Source organism: Sinohyriopsis cumingii, chromosome 11, assembly GCF_028554795.1.
Source record: "Sinohyriopsis cumingii isolate HCF-2022 chromosome 11, ASM2855479v2, whole genome shotgun sequence".
Taxonomy (NCBI): domain Eukaryota; kingdom Metazoa; phylum Mollusca; class Bivalvia; order Unionida; family Unionidae; genus Sinohyriopsis; species Sinohyriopsis cumingii.
This window is the reverse complement of record NC_142971.1, coordinates 104,155,072-104,177,329: the sequence shown is the minus strand read 5'-3', so window position 1 is coordinate 104,177,329 and position 22,258 is coordinate 104,155,072. Positions and strand designations below refer to the sequence as shown.

The window sequence follows — 22,258 nt, the reverse complement described above, 5'->3', positions numbered from 1 at the left end:
AGTAGTAGGAAAAGTACGTGGGAAATTTAGATACATATCATAAACAAGACAAACAGTATGTGGGGGGAGAAGATCATTAGAACAGGCTGGAATGGAGAAGTATAATAAAAACAATAATGAGTAGAAGTGTGCCTCGTTTTTGATGTGTGCAGCATTATTTTCTCAGTTTCAGTAAGAAATTACATCAAATGGGAAGACAATAAAGGGGTGTACATATAATTAAACCAATGTGAATTTAGATACTTAAAAGATGTATCAAATCAATTTTAACCTTATATCTGTTCTGGTCTGTATCTGTCCATTCTGGTGATATGTCCACTGAATCAGTATGGCTGGAAAAAAATTGGGCAAATTTAAAGATTGAAAAATCTTTTGGTTGATTATGATTATACATTGTACTTCGGCCTTGGTTTGTTGATTTTGGTTGTTGCTTATTTTAAATGTATCATTGAAAAACATTGATGCATTCTCATACTTTGTTACAGATTTTATTACAGATGCGCATCTCCAGATATAGCTTGAATGTTTTAATAATTCAAGTTGGAATAATGGACATTGTTAGAGAAACTTAATATGAGCTAAACTGTAAACTTTTTTCAGCGCATGATGCAGGATTGCTCACAACTTCTCCATCCCATGTGCTTACCATGAAAAATCCATTAGTACCAGCTGATGATGACTTTTAGATAAATGTCAGAAAGGCATAATTGACGTATGCAAAGGTCTAAAAAAATTACTAGGGTCAAAATTTTTGAACTCGTAACAGTTATGGCAAAAATGATCGACTAGTACCTTTGCTGCTGTTGCCACAGTTAATTAGTTGGTTCATTTTGTTTGTTTTTGTGTGTTTTTTTAACAATATATAAGGTGGAGGAAGAACCCCAAAAGGCCACCAACCCAAATTGGTTGCTCTGTGACAGAAACTCACTGTGAGATGTGCAAGTGACCTGTAAAAGCAAGTACCTTAGTACACTTGGGCACATGGAGCCTTTCTCAATTTGATGTTTGTCTCCAACATCCAAAGTAATTTCGACATGAAGTATTGGGTTTTGTAGATCATTATGGCCTTTACACAATTTTCAGATGAAGAGAATCTATATATGGCAGCCAGTTATACTGCTGAAGAAAATCCAAGTACTTTTGAGACACCAAACACCACTTATGTAGAACCACTGACCTTTCACAAGTAACTGGCAACATTCTCATTTACACATTGGAGGCAAGTAATCACATGACAAAGCATGTTGTACCACTCTGCCATGGAAGCCCCTCAGATCTGTATCACAAGACAAGCATCTTGTACCACTCTGCCATAAAAGCCCCTCAGACCATAGGTGTAAGTCTTGTATGAAAGACTAGAAGTGGGAGATAGAAGCTGTGACAACTGGATTGAAAATGCAGAATGTTACAGCAAGGTCATCAGTGATGATGATAATGCTGTTGACAATACAGTTAACTGCAATGACATTGATTTTATAAGTACTCTGGGAAAAATAATTTCTTGACTTTAATCCATTTTTAAGAATCTAATTTATGATATAATTTTGTTTGACTTGCTGTATCTTCCTGTTTTTTTAAAAACTTTATATTAGTCTTTGCAACAGGGCATACAATAAAACGTTGGTAACTGAAATATATGTTCTTGCAAGAAATGATGTAGTGTAAAAGTAGGCAGAAATAATGCAACATCACTTCCATAGGCATTGATGTTTTTTTCTGACAAATCATGTGTTATAAGTTTACCAAAACATTTATTTAAAACAATAATAACAAGGAATCATAGCATCTGACCACACATTTAAAGCAATACAAGTAATTACTATTATTTTAATCAAAAGCAGCATGCCTGAGAACAAAGAAAAATAGCAAAACATAGTGATAACTTTAGTAAACACAGATTAGTAAGGATACAAATTCATGATTTCTGTATTAGAATATAAATCCCTATTATAAAATCTGTATTCATGGACATTAAATTAGTAGGTATTAAGGGTCTTGATCACTGACATTTACAATAAATTAGTAGGTATTAAGGGTCTGATCAATGACATTTACAATAAATTAGTAGGTATTAAGGGTCTGATCAATGACATTTACAATAAATTAGTAGGTATTAAGGGTCTGATCAAAAACATATACAGTAAATTAGAATGGTATTAAGGGTCTGATCAATGACATCTACAGTAAATTAGTAGGTATTAAGGGTCTGATCAATGACATCTACAGTAAATTAGTAGGTATTAAGGGACTGATCAATGACATCTACAGTATATTAGTAGGTATTAAGGGACTGATCAATGACATCTACAATAAATTAGTAGGTATTAAGGGTGTGATCAGAAACATCTGCAGTAAATTAGAATGGTATTAAGGGTCTGATCAATGACATCTACAGTAAATTAGTAGGTATTAAGGGTCTGATCAATGACATCTACAGTAAATTAGTAGGTATTAAGGGACTGTTCAATGACATCTACAATATATTAGTAGGTATTAAGGGACTGATAAATGACATCTACAATAAATTAGTAGGTATTAAGGGTCTGATCAAAAACATCTACAGTAAATTAGAATGGTATTAAGGGTCTGATCAATGACATCTGCAGTAAATTAGTATTAAGGGTCTGATCAATGACATCTACAGTAAATTAGAATGGTATTAAGGGTATGATCAATGACATCTACAGTAAATTAGTATTAAGGGTCTGATCAATGACATCTACAGATAATAAGCCACCAAGAAAATGTGTGATTTCATAGTATCAGAGACATACATGGCTGACAAACAATCAAACAAAAGGACAAAAGATTGATTATAATGAATGAATACAAATAAAGATATGCAGTAGATTATATGATCTCTAAGAATTCAGGAGATTAATCCAGCCAGCTGTCATTTAAATCGCTTCTGCCCCAACTCAGTTGAAATTGCTTCTACCGCCCACTAACCCATAGCCAGAAATTATGTTTAAAACATATGCTTATGTGGGGGCAGTGTTTTTCTGACGGTGGATCATAATTTTTTAAAATTGTTTCTGTTGTGGGTTGGTTGAATTTGAAGATACCCCCCCCCCCAACTGGGGGGGGGGGTCGTACATGTTTTACTGGAACAGCCCTAAATAAAAATGTGACTGCAACTGCATTAAATGTGAAAATATGATAAATTTGTTGGAGCATTTATTATCAGATTTTATTTCTTTTGTCGCTTTTGTTAAATAATTTTTTTACAGATACAACAGCTGGTGATGATGTCATCACATCAGTAGCTCTTTTTTCAGTTAGATGATCTCAGGGCTTATAAGTAGTACAAATATCATATGCCAAAATAATTCATTCGTGATCATCAAGCAAAAGAGCTTTCGACTGGAGATATTAAGCAGCAAGCTGAAAGAAATATAAATAGATTTTAAGATTTATTAAAAGAATACATTTGTTATTCATTTTGTTTTCATTTATTATGGATTGTTTTGCATTATATTCTTTGAATTTGTATTCTACATTACCCTTTAAATGCGTTAATCTTTTTAATTTGTATTCATTCTTCATTCTGCTGTTGATCTGTACTTTGTTTTTTACTTCACTGGTACAATGACATATTTGACTGGTAACATTATCCATTCAGCATACACATCCTTTATAATTTGTGCATGAATGTGTGTGTGTGTGTGTGTGTATATATATATATATATATATATATATGTATATGTATGTATATATATTTATGACTTTGTTGTAGACTATGTAACAGAAAGAAGCAAAGCCTATAAGTTTTGTAAAATCAACAAACAATTTCTTTCCATTACAAACTGAACATTTAAGAGACTCTTTGAGTATTGTTAATTAAATCCCAAATAATTTTGAATGTCCAATCAAAAGTCCAGAAACGTAGAATGTTCTGAATGAATTCCAATAGTTTTGAATATCCTGATGTACTGCAATCAAGCAATCCAGATTGTCTTTGAATGAGTTCCCAATAATTCCAAAATACTGTGTTAATTCAAAGTCAAGGAGCGCTTAGTAATTCCATTGAATAATTTAAATAAACAATTACTCTTGAATTATATCTGGACACAACTTCAAACTCTGAACATGGATTCACAGTTTGATACAAAACCAGAATGCATTATTTGTTATAAGAATTATATATATATATATATATATATATATATATATATATATATATATATATATATATATATAGACACACACACACACACACACACACACACACACACATTTTCACTTGATCTTTAATGTAATAGAATACAGAAATGTGACCAGGGCACACAGTTGTGTGAATTGAGCAAAATTTGTACGAATTCGCACACTTCACACTTGCAGTGATTTATGGGAACTCCTGCAAATGTTTCAAGTGATGAATATAAAAATGTACCCAACAGTTTATAATTTTTATTCAGTTATTCACCCTTGCAACACATCATGTCATTAGAGGTATCATAGTGCTTGTTGCAGATTTAAATCCATTTTCAGGTATGCAACTGTTCGCATAACTGGATTCTGTGGCTTTGTGTGAATGGTTGATAAACGAAATTCATTGTGCACTTTGAGCTATGGATCAAACATTTTGTCATTTGATCCTTTCATCAAGGAAGTTTTGCAAATGTGTGTTTTGAAATAGCATCCATCTATAAAACACAAAATCGCAGATTCCCAGGGTATTTCAGCATTAGATGATGGCAATTGTTTTAAAAAAATTATGAGATATATTGGATTATTGGAGCTGGGAAAGTATTAACGGAGATACTAGTGGGTGATTTTAGACCTGAAAAGCATGTTAATATGAGTCCACTGTACATGCTGGATGGACAAAGACAGATGACATGCTGGTCTATCCCCCCTTGCAACAGTATTTCAGCAGGTAGAAAAGGCAGAATAACAAATCTAATTAAAACAAAAGGAGAGTGCAGTTTTCATTCTTTTCTCAAACAATTTAGTCTTGCGGGATCTTGTGCTACAACACTATACAGCCATATTTGCGTAAAGATAAGTGGATTAAATAAGAACCTAAAAATGAGATTAGGAAGTGAAGATATTCATTTGATCAGAATACTTTTTTTTTGAATATTTAAAGCAGATTGACATTGATGGACTTAAAGCCCCCAATACAGGATTATGGAACAGATCAATTGGGCATTGTAGTTAGTAAAATGCACTGATTCAAGAAAGTGAAACTTTGGCAGAGCTTATGTTAGTGAAAGCTCTTATTTGGAGCAGAAGTATAAAAAAAGACCATACCTGTGGGCTGTGGAAAGCTGTATGTAACAACATAAAGAACAACTTGTCTTAGCTAGATATGTAAATGTCCCTTTAGGCAGCAGAATGTGAACGTAGTTTTTCAGCACAAAATGGTGTTCATATACAGGTAAGAAACAGATTAACATTCAAAAGATTAGTGCTTATACAACTCGAGGTGACATCTTTTAAAGATTTGGATTTCAGTATATCTCAAAGGCTCCCAGAAAAGTGCATTTCTGGCCAGCTGACCATCCCTGTTTTTTCATTATTGACCCTTGCACTATTTTCTACAGTTAAACAATAATTCCAAAACTTTAAATAAAAAAATTCCAAATATTCATTTGGGCATCTAATTGAAATTGTTTAGCCCAGTACTGGAAGTGCTTAGTACATTATATATACTAATCATTATAAGATATATAATCTTTAAGAAGAAAAAGGAAACCTACCAGTACCTACCCTAATTTTAAAACCAGTGTGATAAGAAACACGGATATTTTTGGGTTTTTTTGCCGAACAAAGTGGAGTAGGAAGAAGGATGAATATTGAAGTATTAGGTAAATATATTCAGTTATGCCTGTTTCTTTCTCCACTCTCATTTTTCTTGTACTGTTCACTTATTTTGGTGATGAGCAGGGATCTCCCCATATTAAATAAAATCCTGGCAGTAATGCTGAGAATGTGAAGATTTCCACTAGTAAAACCTTGTCTATCTGTAAACAAACTAACCTTGAACTTTTGCTATGTAAACAAGTCTGTTTCTAGAACGTTCTGAACTAAAAATTTATGTCAACATGTTATTTACATCATACAGTTATGGAAAAAAATTAGTCATGCAAACATCCTGTTTAAGATAATAGTAATAATAATAATAAAAATAATAATAATGTGGTCTGATTACAGTGCCTAATCTTTAGAAGTTCTAAGCACTTTACAATATTAGATAACACATAAAAACATATACAAGATTACAAAAAACCCCACCATGAAATTATCAAACAAAAAAGCTGTTATATTTGCTTGGAGGTTGTGTATTAGCTGGGTTCTATTTAATTTATAGAGGTTTCTCTTAGTGGAAAACAGATGGAGGGTGGGGACTGATACAGAGATGGCATATGACACAGCATGATCTGATGCAAGTTTTTGGAACTCCACTGAAGACTTGAATATTCTCATCAGGTCTATGAAGAATCCAGTCTGAAATGTGACCATTTTTATTGGTGTGTTGGCAAACTGTCTGTTTGAGGTTGAAAATGGGAATTGAGTCTTGGAGTTTTAATGTGTATGGATTTTCAAGATGGTCAAAGTAAAACTTCAATTATCCAAGAATAATCAGATTGCCATCTATTGAATTTCATTACTCCAGGAGGTTAGGAAACTGCTAAAAAAAAATTGCATTTCATTCAGCTTGTTTTTCATCTAGGATGCAGGTGGTAGAGACCGAAAAAATGGACCAACCTTTGTTCCAGTGTGAGTAAGGCTTGGAATAGTTCAAATAATGTGTGTTTGAAATTGAAAAATGGAGTGTAGTTAAGATGGTGAATCATGGAGTTATTTGTGAAGACCAATTCTGCCTCTGCTGGAGTGTTGTGGAAATGACTTGATGGAGTAACTTGAGGGTATTATTAGATCACACACTTTGGCTCATTGCCAGCTGTTTACATTTAAATAAAGATGAATGTAGTCCCAGATTTTTAAATCTAGTTCACAATATAGTATCAAGCACCAAGGATTTATTTTTTAATGCAATTAATGAGGATCCGTCATAGTATAAACAGGTCAATTGGCAAGTATAACATGATGACATCATGTTCAAAACAAAAGATGGTTATAGTACAAGTGGAGCAAAACAACTGCAGTTCTCCCCCCATAAACAACCAAATGAAGAAATATACTTAAACAGAACAGCTAATGCATGAAAAGCCACCAATATAGATGAACACAGTCAACAAACACATATGACATGAGAAATGGCACAATGGTTGAATGGCAAGTATGACGTGATGACATCATGTTCAAAACAAAAAATTGGTTGTAGTACAAGTGGAACAAAATTATTGGGAACAAGTCTTAACAGTTCTTCCATTCCCCCAAAACAAGCAAATGAAGAAACACTCCAACAGAACAAGCATTGCATGACAAGACCACCAATGTAGATGATCATAGTCCACAAAGTCATGTGACATGAGAAACAGCACAAAAATCCAGAGTTGCTGCCTCAAGCCTGTTGAGCACTATGGCCATTTTGAATCAATTTGATCATTATATAAAAGTAAATTCTACGATCATATGTAAATTGGGTATATATGCACACAGACAGACAGACACACAAATTATATTTTTTGCCTGCAGCATTATTTGAAAAGTCAAATAAAAATAATTTACAATTCAATTAAAAAAGCTTAATTCAGTTATTTGGTTCAAATTAAAAAAAAATTTTATATTCAGCAACACACATTTCATTGTTGTTCCAATTTACTGTATAATAGCTGAGGTAAAGGGAAATATCAGCGTTACTAACTCCACTGTGGGATGGAGAGTTTATTTTTATTTTACCCCACCCCATACACACACACACACACACACACACACACACATATGTGGGTAAAATTTAGATCAAAAGGAAAGACAAATAAAATATGCAAATGTGTGGATATATATGGGGGTTAAAGTTAGATAAAAGGAATGACAGATAAAATATGCAAATGTGTGGAAATGAAGGTCAATATAATTGTTCACAGTTACATATACATCATTTTTTGTGAATGATAGATCAATGTAATTTGGTACCCACAAACTTATGCTTTTTACCCAACCAGGAAAATAATGTGTTTCACAGTGTATATGTGTATATCTGTGTGTTTTAAAAAGAAAAAAAACTCCGCGCTCCACCTAGTATTAAGGAACATTGAAATTTCCTTTTATGTCATGTAGAACAAAGTAAATTGGAACAAAAATGAAATGTATGTCGTTGAACATTTATGCAAGAAAGACAAAGAATTATATTGTCTTTAGTTTTTATTGTATTTTCAGTTACATTGCAGACAAATTATAGTAATATATGTATCTAGTATATCAACTATTCCGTAGCCATTTATTGTGGAGCATAATGTATCAAACAGACTCTTTCTTAACTTAGTCTGAGAACATGTTCCTCCCCTGTTTTGATGTTCTTTTAGTCAGATGATTAGCACAGTTTCTTAAGTTTATGGGGGTGGGGGTAACATGCTTTGGTAGATTTAATTCAGTTTTGCCTGGGTATATTAATATGATGAATCAAAAGATTGTATTTACCTTCTTATTTTTATTTTATGGTTTGATTCCCAAACTAACCTCAGTATTTATGTTGCAATATCACTGAACTTATATTTCAATATCTTTCTTAATACATGTAATAGCTCTGATTATAAAGCAATGTATGAAATCTGTAAAAATACACTTCATGACATTTTTCTGCGTGTGCCACAGGAGATTTTTATAATTGCATTTATTGTCTCAGTTTGCTCCAGTTGTTACATCGAAGCAATCTTCACAATTCTCAGGAATAAATGTATTGCTATTGGCTTCCTCCATACATGACATCAAAGCAATCATTACAATTATCTCAGAACAAATTCATGGATATCAGTTCCCTCCAGGCTTGCCATGCAAGGGGTTATCAGGATTATGTGATAATAAACTCCTACATGGCTCCATGTTAAAATGAATATAGCTTCCCATTTTCTAATTAGAACTGACTTGATATCAGATCTAATTTTCTGTTTCCATGGAGTCTTGACAAAATCAAGCTGTTTGTGATCGGCATCAAGAGTGTCTAATGTTACAGTAGTATGTTGGACAAGTTAGCATAACCAGTCTTTGTACTGTCCTTTTGATGGATAATTAAATCAATTAAAATTTAATCAATCAATTTGATGGATAATTAAAACAATTAAAATGTAATCAATTTAATGGATAATTAAATCATTTATAAAGTAATAAACTCATGGCAACAGTTGGTGGACAACTGTGTTTTCCGAATTTTTGGCAGTTAGTTAATATTGTGTAGGTACTTTAATGCTGATTTTGTATGTATTCTTGGGGTGGTTATATAATGAATTTGTATGGAATATGATAGGTGAGCAGCAAAATGAACTGAATAATCACCTATAGCTGAAATGGTATGACTCATCAGACCCATAGTTTAGTAATTTCATCTGGGGATTTACAAGCAATGTTACTGATGATTTTGACACTGAATGGCCTTAGCATGACAAATATTTAACATGGGTCAGTTTCTTGGGAACTGATACATTGGAAAATATTTCATTTAGCCAACAACAAAAAATTGAATGTTGTTAGGAAGGAAGCATTTTAATGCTAATTCTTAAAGATCCAACTGCTGGTGTATATGTGTGTGTGTGTGTATGTATGTATATATACACGTATGTGTGTGTGTGTGTGTGTGTGTATATATATATATATATATATATATATATATATATATATATATATATATACACACACACACACACACACAAATGCTTACATATATATATATATACATACACACAATAAACTGTGTGTATATATATATATATATATATATGCAATAAACTGACAATGAACAGTGTGTGTGTGTGTGTGTGTGTGTGTGTGTGTGTATATATATATGCAATAAACTGACAATGAACAGTGCAAAACTGGTACCTAACTAGCCTGAGTGCTTTCGACTCTTAATGAGCCTTTTTCAAAGGCAAATACAAATCATAGACAAGACAAACAAATAAAACAGGACAACTGTTGTGTAAGCAAAACTTTACTACATTGCTGTTTCTACAGGAATTAAACCTGTAAATATATTAAGTTTCAGTTAGTTTATTTCAGCTTGTTGCGGATGCAGGAAGATATTTTTATTGACCTAGAAATCGTTAAGTCATAATGATAACTGTTATTTAAATTTATATCCTGGATATTTCATTGTTATAGTAGTAATTATAGGCTATTAAGCAAATTTAGAGAATTATTTAAAAGAAAATGTGTTGGCTGCAAAAGATAATTTTATTTGTGCATGACTGTCTTTTTCTGATCTTCTTGGTTTAAACTGCTTGGTTTCATTGTTCTAAGGCGGCGTATCCAGTAAGGTTCCTTTTCTTTTCTGGTTTCGTAACTCCAGTTGGGGTTGTGAGCAGTTGCAACAAGTGTTATATCACTAAAAGTGTGGCCAGGGGAGGAGAAGTGTTCTACGACCAGGCTTCTGTACAGCTTCTTTGTCATCCGATCAGATCTATGGAGGTTGATCCTTTTGTGTAGATTTTCAGTTCCTCCAACATAATATAGGCTACAGATCTTACATGTGATGAGATAAATTACATTCTCAGTTTTGCATGTTTTGTTTGGACCATGTATGTTCAGTTTTTCTCTAGTCACTTTGCTAGAAAATGTCATGGTCTCTATCATATGTTGACAGATTTTGCAACTTTTATCACCACAGGAGCCAGATTGACTAGGGTGGTCTTGATTAGTGATTGGCATTAGCTTCACCCTGACTAGGATGTCCTTGTTTTTTTTCGTTGTTGGTCTCTGGTAGACTACTACAGGTTTGTTCGTGAGGATTAGCTTTAGCGCGTCCAATGATTCCAAGATGGGCCATTGTTTCCTGATGATTTTGCTTACTTTGGGGTTGTCTGGATGGTAGGTCAGGACAAATGGTATCTCATGAGCCTTTTCTTTCTTTCCATATTTTAGTAGGTAATTGCGGTTTGTTTGTTTAGACCTTTGGTTGCATCCGCAATCAGGTCTTTGTTATAGCCTCTGTAAATCAAATGTTTAGATAACTCTTCAGACCATTTTAGGAATGTTCATCATCGGAGCAAATTCTGAGTATCTTCAGTGCCTGGCTGTATAGGGGATGTTCCTAATGCAGTGTTTTGGATGGCAGCTGGTTGGGAGGAGACAGCCGTGTTTGTCAGTTGGTTTTGAGTAGATGTTTGTATGGAGTTTGTTTTCTACCAGTACCCTACACTGGCTATCCATTCGATCCAGAAACAAACACAAAATTTGTTCTCTGTGCTATGTTTCACTGTCGGACTCTACACTAACATACCTATCTGACCTCACCCATGTGTACACACCAGCAAGATACTTACGCTCCTCTTATGATAATAGTATTCTCATTATTCCCACTATGAAAACAAAGTCATATGGACAGCGTTCTTTTGCATACCAAGGCCCAGCAACGTGGAATGAATTGCCCACTGAACTTAGACACAAAGACACAGTGATCACATTCAAGAGTGCTCTCGAAACTCACTTATTTCGACTGCAAGAACAAACTTAAAGACCTAATGTTTCCTACCTGAAATATTCTCAGCATGTTTTTTATTTTTTAATGTTTTTCTAATTTCATTGTGTTTGTTTTTGTAATAATATTATTATATGTTTTTTATCTTATAGGTGTTGTCTAATGTTGTAAAGCGCTTAGAGCTTCTAAAGATTAGGCGCTATACAAAGTCCTCATTATTATTATTATGGTTATTTTGTCCAGGAAAACGTGGTTTGAGTTGGAGACTTTGGCCACACATTTTATTGAAGGATAGAAGTTGCCTTTGATATGAAATCATCCAGACTTTCTCTTCCATGTTGCCACTTCATTTCTGTATCATTGATAAAGCATACCCAGTCGTATGGTGTACGTTCCATTGATGCTAAAAGTTGATCCTCCAGTTTTCCCATAAAATATTAGCATAATGACCCCTTCGGTCATTTTTGCACCCATTGTGGTTCCATTGATTTGGAGGTAATTTTCTTTATTAAATTAAAAAGTTATTGAGTTTTAGGACATGCTCTAGGATTTGGATTAGGAAGTGTGTGGGTGAATTGTCTACAGTACTAGTTTCCCATGCTTCTCTACATGCCTGTATCCCTTCGTTGAGCAGTATGTTAGTATACAAAGATGTGATGTCTAAGGAAACAAGCAATGTATCTGGCAGTTGTGGTTTGCTTTTTATGAGGTGATCGGTCTTGTTCTGAAGATATGATGGTAATTTTTGGACATGTAGTCTCATAAAATGATCCAAATATTCTGATATCCTTTCTATGGGATGGCCGTTACTGGAGATTATAGGTCTGCCCGGGTTTCCTTGTTTGTGGATTTTAGGTAGAAGATAAAATCTACCTGCCCTTGGGTTTTCTGGGCTTAAGTAGTTTCTTGTTTGTTGGTCTATGTGCCCGATTTGGTACGCCTCATCAGTAATATTAGTGATGGTTTTTGCATATTCCAGTGTTGGATCATGGTGTAATTTTTGGTAGAACCTAGGATCACTTAGATGTCTTCTTGCTTCACTAATGTAGTCATCCCTATTCATATGACCCTTATCTGCAGGCTTAATTTGCCATATGATTTGTATTCTTTATATATGCTCAGAATGTGTGATTACCTGCACAAGTTAAAGAAATTTTGACTTACTAATTAGAAGGACGTTGATAACATATACCAAAAAAAATTGTATTATATATAAACCACCAAAGAGTATTAAATAAATGCATTTAGAGAGTGATCCTTTCATTATATTTTGAAGTATACATTGCTTGCTCAAATTCCAAATACAAGGCTGGTTCAGTGCAACACTATAATAAAATGTGTAGGAAATGTCAGATAAAATGTTACAGTGCTGCAAAAGTAGCCAGATAAAATGTTAGTTTTATAGAAGTGGCCATGTTAATCTTATAAAGGAATAAGAAAAATGTTGCATTATGCGAAGAAACCATAGCCAGATACAATTTGACAATTTGTAAAACAATAGAATATGTTTTAAAGTGTTGGCTGCTGATGGGAACTGTGAGAGTGAAACAGAAAGTTTTTTTTTTACATATTACAGCATACTGTAAATTTCAGGTTTGCAAAAGTTTTATTTCAATTAAAGTTTTTATGAATTACAATAAAGAATGCTATAGAATCTATTCTGTGTATTCTTCAGGTACAGCTGTAAAATCTGAAGTTCTACGCCTGTAATTTTAAATGGAAATCTTCCTCACTGTGTGTTACTTATGGATATATGTGGTTGTGTTTAAGATTCCAACTGAGTTTTCCCTGGTTTCAGTCTTTAAATTATTACTATGGAAATTAGAAGCTGTGGCCTTTCATTAAATTTTATCTGGTTGATGATAAGAAATATAAATTTATTTTGTACAAAGTTATATCATTGACCCAGCTCATGCACAAGCACAGGGAGCAGTCAGAACCTTTAACTTTTATCAAAGGGAAGTCAGCAAGTAGAATGGTAATTGAATCATTTAACTGATTGATAATGCAGTCTTTCATATGGTTAAACCCGGTATGAGGTAGTTGCACTATGGGATTGTTATCTTAGTTTTGATGATTGTTTTAAAAATACAGTTTAAGAACTTTCTTACTTGAACTAAGGGGGCTAGATTGGCATATAATTTGCCCTAATGAATAAAAAGCAACTTTTGAGTTGCCACCATTGCTCAGCTTAGTTTTTTTAGTTTAAAAAACCACACACTTATCACAAATACTTTGGGTGGGGTGATAATTGCTTGGAATATGACAGAAAACTCAGATGCGGAAGTCTGCATGGTAATATAGCACCATACTGACAACAACCTAATAACTTTATGGAATTATCTGCATATGTTTAGTGAGAGAGAGAGTCTTGCAGTTTATTTTATGTATAGCTGTGATATTTTGTACATTTTATAATCATCATCTAATGCATAATGATAAATCTTTGTGCTCCTGCAAGTTTTGAATGTTATTGCCCTTAAATACATCTGGATGCATTATATGATCAAACTAAAGCGAATAGAGCTACTGTACTCTTTGTAATTTTCAGTGGATTTTATGAAACTTACAGCATTAAATAGTAATCAGAACAAGGTATATTGATTAGGTATTGCACTTACACTGTTTTCCATAGAATTATGCACTGTTTTGACTAGACTTCTGTTTATAGGGGTTGGGGGGAGGCAGGTGGCTGCAAGAGAGGCCAGAATTTATTCATGTAAGAAAATTGCTCACCATTCGTTTTTTGTTGTTTATTTTTTAAAGCCAGTAATGATATAATGGTTTTACTTTCTCAGCAGTGATGGTTTGTTATAATCAGTGATACAAGACTGCTCCAATGATTTAAGTCGTTAGAGCTTCCACCTTGGATGTGAGAGGCTCATGGGTTCGAAGCCCAGGCTAGTAATACCAAAGACTTATAAGACTTGTGAAAATAGAACAAGCAGCTGCCTCATTTGGTGCTCAGCAGTAAAAGATAATACTGAACGGTCTTTACTCATTAACCCATGGAGCTTTTTGTCATTTTCACCTGAAAATTAAGTAGGTAACACATTTTGAAAGCTATTTCTGAATAGACTCAAAAACACCAAATCACTGGTCATCTTTCAATAACATACTGCCTAGTTGTGTTAGAAACATCGTTTTTCATTGACTATTTGACTCATGCACGAGCAGAAGGGTAAAAGTTGGAGTTCTTTTTTCTTTTTTTTGGTGCTAAATGTAGCCATTATTTTTGTATGGAGACCACTCTTTATTCCAAATGCCCATCTTATCCTACTTTTTACAAAGGCTGATCTGTCTATTTGCAGTTCATGCTGGTTTGACTTAGATCTGAGACCAAAAAGTCTAAAATCCAGAAACAAAATCGGATTCCGACCAATGGCAAATTTTGGGTTAAAAAAAGTCAGGTCCCAAAAATGAGGTTGTTTAATCTGTATTTTGTAGTGCAACTAGATATTCCAGATTATTTGGTATCATTGCAGAGCTACATCTGTCTACCTTTCTATAATACCACCCACTTTAGTGTATCGTGCATGACCATGACGCTACAGAGCTCGGCGGTAGGCTACTACCTCTTGCCCCGTTAAGTCATCGCTAGAGGTTAATGTGTTAACACCATAGTGTTAGTACTGTTCAGTCTGGTATTTCTCAGGATAATGTGAATGACATGATGCTAGACATCACTATAAATTGCCACTCTGCGGACATCATAGAATATGACTAAATCTGTTAAATCTATGTGAAGTATTGAAATAACACACACTCTGATACAATTTAATGTACATAAGTATTGAGATTTACTTTGTTACTCATAAAGTTTTTGTGCAAGTTTTTCAAAGTGATGTGCAGTGGGAATACATTGGAACCCCACTATAATGCGATAATTGGGGTCCAAAAATTTGAATCTCATTAGTAGCGGGGTTGCATTGATGCGGGGTTTTACAATATTTTACTTTTTTCAGATAACAACTCATGGGCACATACACATGTATTCATGTCTAATGTATATGATGAAATGGGTACCAACACCATTTACTATTGTGGCATTGTGGCATGCAGTTCATCCATAATGAATGTAATTCCATTGAAAAATTGCATACAGATTTACAATATTCAATAATTTTGTCCCAGATCATTGTGTTTGAATTCAACATCTACATACAGCATGAACAGAGTATTAACACTGTTTACTTGCTGTCTGATATTGTACCATCAGGGCTTGCAATTAATCCATAACACATGTAATTTCATTGCAAAAATTGCATGCATATTTCAACTATTCAATGATTATGTCACAGATCATTATGTGTCTGAATTCAGTGGGAAAAATTTACAGTAAAATTAGGTTAAGAAAGATGAAGCACGTGTATGGTTCAGGGTCAATGAATGGTGTCTGTACAAATTTCATACTGCTAAAATTTTCTCATATGCGTTTCCATCTACATTTATCCATTGCAAATTTCCAATAACTCATGCTTGTATGCCTATTCGTTTGAATGATTACAACAAGAATAATTAACAATCAACACATGCTTTCAGCATACATATAACTTTTACCTCAGATTTTGTGACTATCTAAAGAAACGTATGAAAACTACTATGCTAATAATTACGCAAAGCACAGAGAATGACTTGGGTTTCTGAACTTACTTTTCTATAATGGTAAAATATTTTTATAAAATAGGAAATTAATGACGAGTTTATAAACAAACACCATACACATGTAAAACCAGAGAACTAAGTGCGGTAGGCAATGGTCACGAGTCACTTTTAAAAAAATTTTTAAAGCTGAATGCGACTACAATTTTATACCCTTTAAATTTCCAGCTGATAAAGCGGACATTATTTACTGGTCAACTGATTGCATCTAATAACACTGCCAAGCCCAGCAAACATGTTGGCGGCTTTCGTTTTTTGGTGTTTATTAAATTGTGAGAATCTTTTATTAACTACCGCATTATCTGTTACTTGGTTGTATATGCAGTTAAAGAAGAAACATGTTGGCTATTGTTTGAGCAACGATTGTATACAGAATTAATTGAAGACAATCACAAAGACGACTTGGCTTTACTCATGGATCATTAATAAGTAACAGTTCTGATAATGTTTATTTTGGCATAATACTTCAAGAACCTGGTGAAATTACATGTATTAAATTTCAGAAGCTACGCCACAATCGTATTATATTAAAATTCATACGCAAACTCTTCCCGAAAATGATAAATATTTTATACACCATTTATCGTACTAATAAAAAAAATCCTGGTACAAGAAAAATACACATACATGTATTTGAAATTTCAGGAACCATGCTATGTTCATATTACGTTCAAATTCATGTACGATCTCTTCCCCCAAATGATAATAAATATTTCATACACTATTTCACGTACATTGTACTTGGAACAAAAAATATTTTTTCATGTGTGATGATGAAGATATGAAATTTCAGGAGCCATGCCACAACCTCGTTATATCTGAATTCGCGTTATTGCAGAGCGCATTATGACAGGGTCGCACTGTACACCAAAGCACAGTTTTAAGGTAAGATTTTGCATTCTGTAGAATCTTTGTTGTTATTATTAAGCGTATACCTCATATTAAAGTCAATAATTGCAATGTATACATTTTTTAAATATTTTTTTATTACACAGGTGTTCAAGATTCTTCAAGCGCCATTTATTGACCATGGAGATGGTGCTTTCCTCAAAATGGAGGAGCTTTCAGACCCAAGACATGCCCCCTTTCGACATATATGCAGACTCTGTTACAGGATTCTTAAGCTGTCTCAACAGGATTACCGGAAAAACCAGGTAATGGATGAGTTCATGATTACTTTAAAGTGGATCAATGGAATATTTCAACATGCAGTGCTATAAAAAGATTAACAAAATTATATATATTTTTTTTATAGTTTTCTCTTGGATATATCTGTAAATCTTTTGTCTGGTGCTAAGGGCAAAATCTTTTTCATATATCTTCCATGATAATGATTATTCCCCCCCCCCTTTTTTTTTATATACACAAGATTCACTTTTGCTAACCAAGAGACATAAAAAACTTGCTGGTCAAAACAACTAAAGAGCTAAAAACCACTCATCCACTCATTTTGATCAGTGGTTTTGTAGGTTGGGACAGGTTGAATTTTCTGAACTGGCAGAATGAAACAATTCTTATTCATAAGGAAGATTAGAGGGACTTGTACAGCTTTTGTCACCTGAAACCAGTTACCTCTTGACTGCTACTGATTTTGTATGTGTGTGCAGTATGTTTGCTGCAGAGAACAAAATGTGCTTTACATAAGTGATAATATATTTTTCTGCCAGTTTCAAAAGTTTTGCACAGTATCCAGGTTCCATTTAGCAGATGTTAAATAGGTTTCAGAGCCTGAATTCAGAATCCAGATTTCATTGTGTTAGGTAAGTTAATATTAAAATTCAGATTTTTGTTCTTTTTTCCAGGAGTACATTGCCAAAAATTTCCCATTTATGCAGCAGCAAATTGGTTACGATGTTTTAGCTGAGGACACGATCACAGCACTGCTTCACAACAATCGCAAACTCCTTGAGAAGCACATTACTCCATCTGAGATTGAGACCTTTGTGAACCTGGTCAGAAAGAACAAAGAACCAAGGTCAGTACAGTATTTTGAAATGCCTTATCAGCATGATGAGAAATAGGTATCACTTTTCCAGTAGCGAGGGTGTTAGTATCAGCAGGTCATCATTGTTATAGGTAATATACTGTGTTTTGCAAGTCCTGTGTAGTGGGGTTATGTCATAGCCCTTTACCTCATGCAAGCGCCTTTGGACACCTCTATTCCATTCGCATCGAAGCACCTTTTGACATCTCCATTCGCATGGAAGCGCCTTTTGACGTCTGCTGTAAACATAAGCTATTTTAAGCCAGTTTTCATAGCGCCACCTTCGGGGAAAACCCCCTATTAAATGCTACATTCATTTCTTCGAATGACAATTACGCCAGATCACAAGGTCACCGTTTATGCTCTGGTCAATATCTGCTATTTAAAGTAACTGGTTTGTAATCTCCACTCTCCAAAATGGAGGTCGCCAATTTCATTCAGTACTTATGAAGTTTTCACGATTAGAATCACAACTATGAAAGCTTCAATAACTTAGGTAAAGGCTCTGATATTGATGTAGGCAGCAATTAGTTTTTATAAATTATCAAATTCAGATGACTTGGTGATGTAGACGCTGACAAAAACTAGTAAATTTCGAGTACGAGAAATGGCAGCTATGGTTGGTCACACGGTCTCACTGACTTGAAGGTGAATGAGTTCTTTCCAGATTTTAAAGCACATACAAAATTCTTCCATGAAAAATAATTACACAGCTATAACAATTGGACTTTACTCTTACATTTTTCCACACATAATCGATGTGTACAAAAATGTAAAATGGTTAAAATTGCTGTTAAACATAACATACACTACATTGCTTAACAGTTCACAGGCAGGCCTATGAGTATGGAGTCGAATAGGTAACAGGTGTTCTATTTATAGTATGCTGCACTTTGTAACTATGCTCTGTGAGGTAAAGGAATAGAGTAGGTTATAGCTGAGACATTGCAATTCATGGAACCATTGTTTTAAGGGGAATATGGGATCAGAATCTTGAATGCATTTAGATAAGAAATACATCACAATATTATGTATAAAGACTTTTCAGATCATGTCATGGGATTCTGTTAGGATGTTTTTGTTCTGTACAAAATACTTTTAACAAGATTTATGCATATTTAGCTCTACTGATTGTATGGACCAGACAAACTTGACACCAAATGTTCAGTCCAAGATATAGTTGGTCCTAAATGAAATTCATGCCATTTAAACATCTAATATGGCTGTTAGTGGTCATTTTGAAAATCCAGTTTTGCTATCTTCCTGATTGGATGTCATATCAACATGGAGTAAACAGTAAAATACTTATTGTGATGTCCAGCTGGTTCTAAATGAAAATGATGCTGATCTGACATCAACTATGGCCACCATAAATCTGTATTAACATTTGGGTTTTACCAGAAGACTGCTTATGATGTCTGGTTGGTCCTAAATGAAAATCAGTCGTGCTACTTGCAATTCCAGTAGTGACCATCTTAAAAATCATATTATGGCTGTTCGTCCTGAATGGATTCTTTTTCCAGCACAGTATTTATAATGATGATCTTTTATAATGGCTAGTTATTCATAATTGACAGTAGTGTTTTGATGGCATCCAGTATTGCTGACACAGTGGCTATCTTGAAAATCTTTTATTACTTCTCGTGAACGAATGTTTCATATCAGCATGGGGACTGAAAGACTTTTTATCATCATGTTAGTCGTAAACATAAAGGTCAGAAATATTAAAAATGGCCACCACAGCATTACAGGCTTCAGGCGTGTACTTTGAATTTTTTGTGCCATTTCTCATGTCATATGTGTTTGTTGACTGTGTTCATCTATATTGGTGGTTTTTCATGCATTAGCTGTTCTGTTTAAGTATATTTCTTCATTTGGTTGTTTTGGTGGGGAGAACTGTTTGACTTTTTTGCAGTTGTTTCGCTCCACTTGTACTACAACCATCTTTTGTTTTGAACATGATGTCATCATGTTATACTTGACACTTGACCTATTTATGCTATGAAGGACCGTCATTAATTGCATGAAATAATAAATCCTTGGTGCTCGATACTACATTGTGGACCAGACCTAACAACCTGAGACTACTTTCATCTTTTCTTAAATGTAAATGGCAGTGTAAAAAGAAATGTAAGGCGATGAGCCAAAGTATGTGGATCTAACACCCAGCAGTTACTCCTTCAAATCATTCCAACACCAGTCCTGCCGAAGCGGAATTGTTGTGATCACAAAAAAACAGACATTGTTTGAACTGGTTGAAACATCGTTCACAATAGGACAAAGGTCAGTCCATTTTTTTCTGCCTCTACTGCCTTCCAGCCATCTTGAAAATCCTGTTATTACTACTTTAGGATGAATGGCAGTAAATTGATACGGTATTTTCACTAATAGACTTTTATGACGACTAGGTGGACCAAAATGAAAAATGATGCTAAATTGACATCCTGTAAAGCTCCCACAGCAACCATCTTAGAAATCTTATATCTGCTCTCAAGCACCAGAAGGTCATAGCAGTATAATGTTTTCACTGCTCTTATAGACTCTAGTTAGTCCTAAATGAAAATAGTTCAGATTTTTACCTCCAATATGGCAACTGTGGCATGCTACCCATCCTGAATGAATGATTATATTGACAAAGGTTTTTCACCAGAGGACTTCCTGTGATGTTTAGTTGGTCCTAAATGAAAATAGTGCCAATCTTACATCCAATAGGGCTGCCATGGCAGTCATCAGGATCTTGTTATCACTACTCCTCACAAATGGAAAGTGATATCGGTTGTCACAGATTTCTTAAAACTGTTTCTTGTAAATATAAATGGTACCCAGGTAAGCCATTTTTTAAAATAAATATGCCAGGATATTCAGATTATTCAAAGAGTTCATATGAAAATGATTCAAATTTCTAAATTGCATCTCCACAATAGAATTACCTTCCCTGGGTCCAAGTTATGTAATACTATAGTCTGACTATACATTCCTGTTTGTTTGTACACCCTTACTGATTTCAAAAACGAGAATGTTTAATGTGATAAAAAAGTGTACAGAACTAAGTAAATTGAATCATTGATTTATAATTTCTAACCTGTCTGTGACCAGAATGGCACTAATGCTGGCATCCCCTGCATCATTTCATGCTTAACGGACTTTCAATAATAACAGCGCGCCATATTGCATACATTATAGGCTAGTTTATTTCCATCAGACAACATAATGATGTAGTTCATCCTGTTCGGCAATGCTGAATAAATGCGTAAATTACATAACGTTGAGAGTTTGGAATTATATCCTTCTGCATACATGAACATAGAAATTAAACTGCTTGTTAAATCCACATGAAAAGCATAGTTGTCATTTTCCTTTGCTTGATTCGACATTGTAAATATCGGAAGCAGATGACTTATGTATGTACATCTGTAGTCGTGATACACCCCTTTCCTGAAAATGGACTTGTCCAGAAACTGGAAATGGATCCGAGCATGTCCATCTGTTGCACTGAAAACTTCCGTTAAGCATGAAACGCGCATAAGATGACGGCGTTCGGCCACTCTACTCAGAGTCAGGTTAGAATCTATAAATCAATGAATGAATTGACTAAGTTCCTTGTACCTTTTATCACATTAAAGGTTTCCATTATTTAAATCGGTAGGGGGGTACAAACAGACGGGTTTGTATTATCAGACTAAAGAACAGTCCTTATGGCAGACCTGCCAACTATCCTGAATTATCCTGAAACGTCCCAGATTCGCATGGCAAAAAGTTAATTTTTTTATACCCATATAATGTATTTTTGCACATTTTTGGTAAGTAATTTTCTATCATAATTTCAGTCAAATTTAGTTTTTCAGTCGAATCCAGTAGTTAAATATTCTACATTTCAGGTATCAGCAGCCACCATTGTGAAGTCAATCTGAAATATGTTTGGTTTGCTTTGTGGTCAGTTTACTATAATGGATACATTTTGTAATAAAAATCCAATTTGGAAAATGAACATTTGCCTAAGAAAAGTTTGAATATAAAGTTCACTACAGACAGGAATACACTGAGAAATTTGCATTAATTCTGCATAGTCAAAA

At 34.1% G+C, this 22,258-nt stretch overlaps 1 protein-coding gene across 8 annotated transcripts in view; it reads left to right on the top strand.

The window, feature by feature from the left end:
- Window positions 1-22,258, top strand: part of LOC149789196 (inositol 1,4,5-trisphosphate-gated calcium channel ITPR1-like) — a 346,253-nt gene that overhangs the window by 111,168 nt on the left and 212,827 nt on the right. For all 8 annotated transcript variants that reach the window (XM_089975354.1, XM_089975359.1, XM_089975357.1 and 5 more), the window contains exons 14-15: window positions 17,197-17,355; window positions 18,004-18,176. In XM_089975354.1, the coding sequence (XP_089831480.1) occupies window positions 17,197-17,355; window positions 18,004-18,176 (332 nt within the window). The remainder of the gene's footprint in view (window positions 1-17,196; window positions 17,356-18,003; window positions 18,177-22,258) is intronic.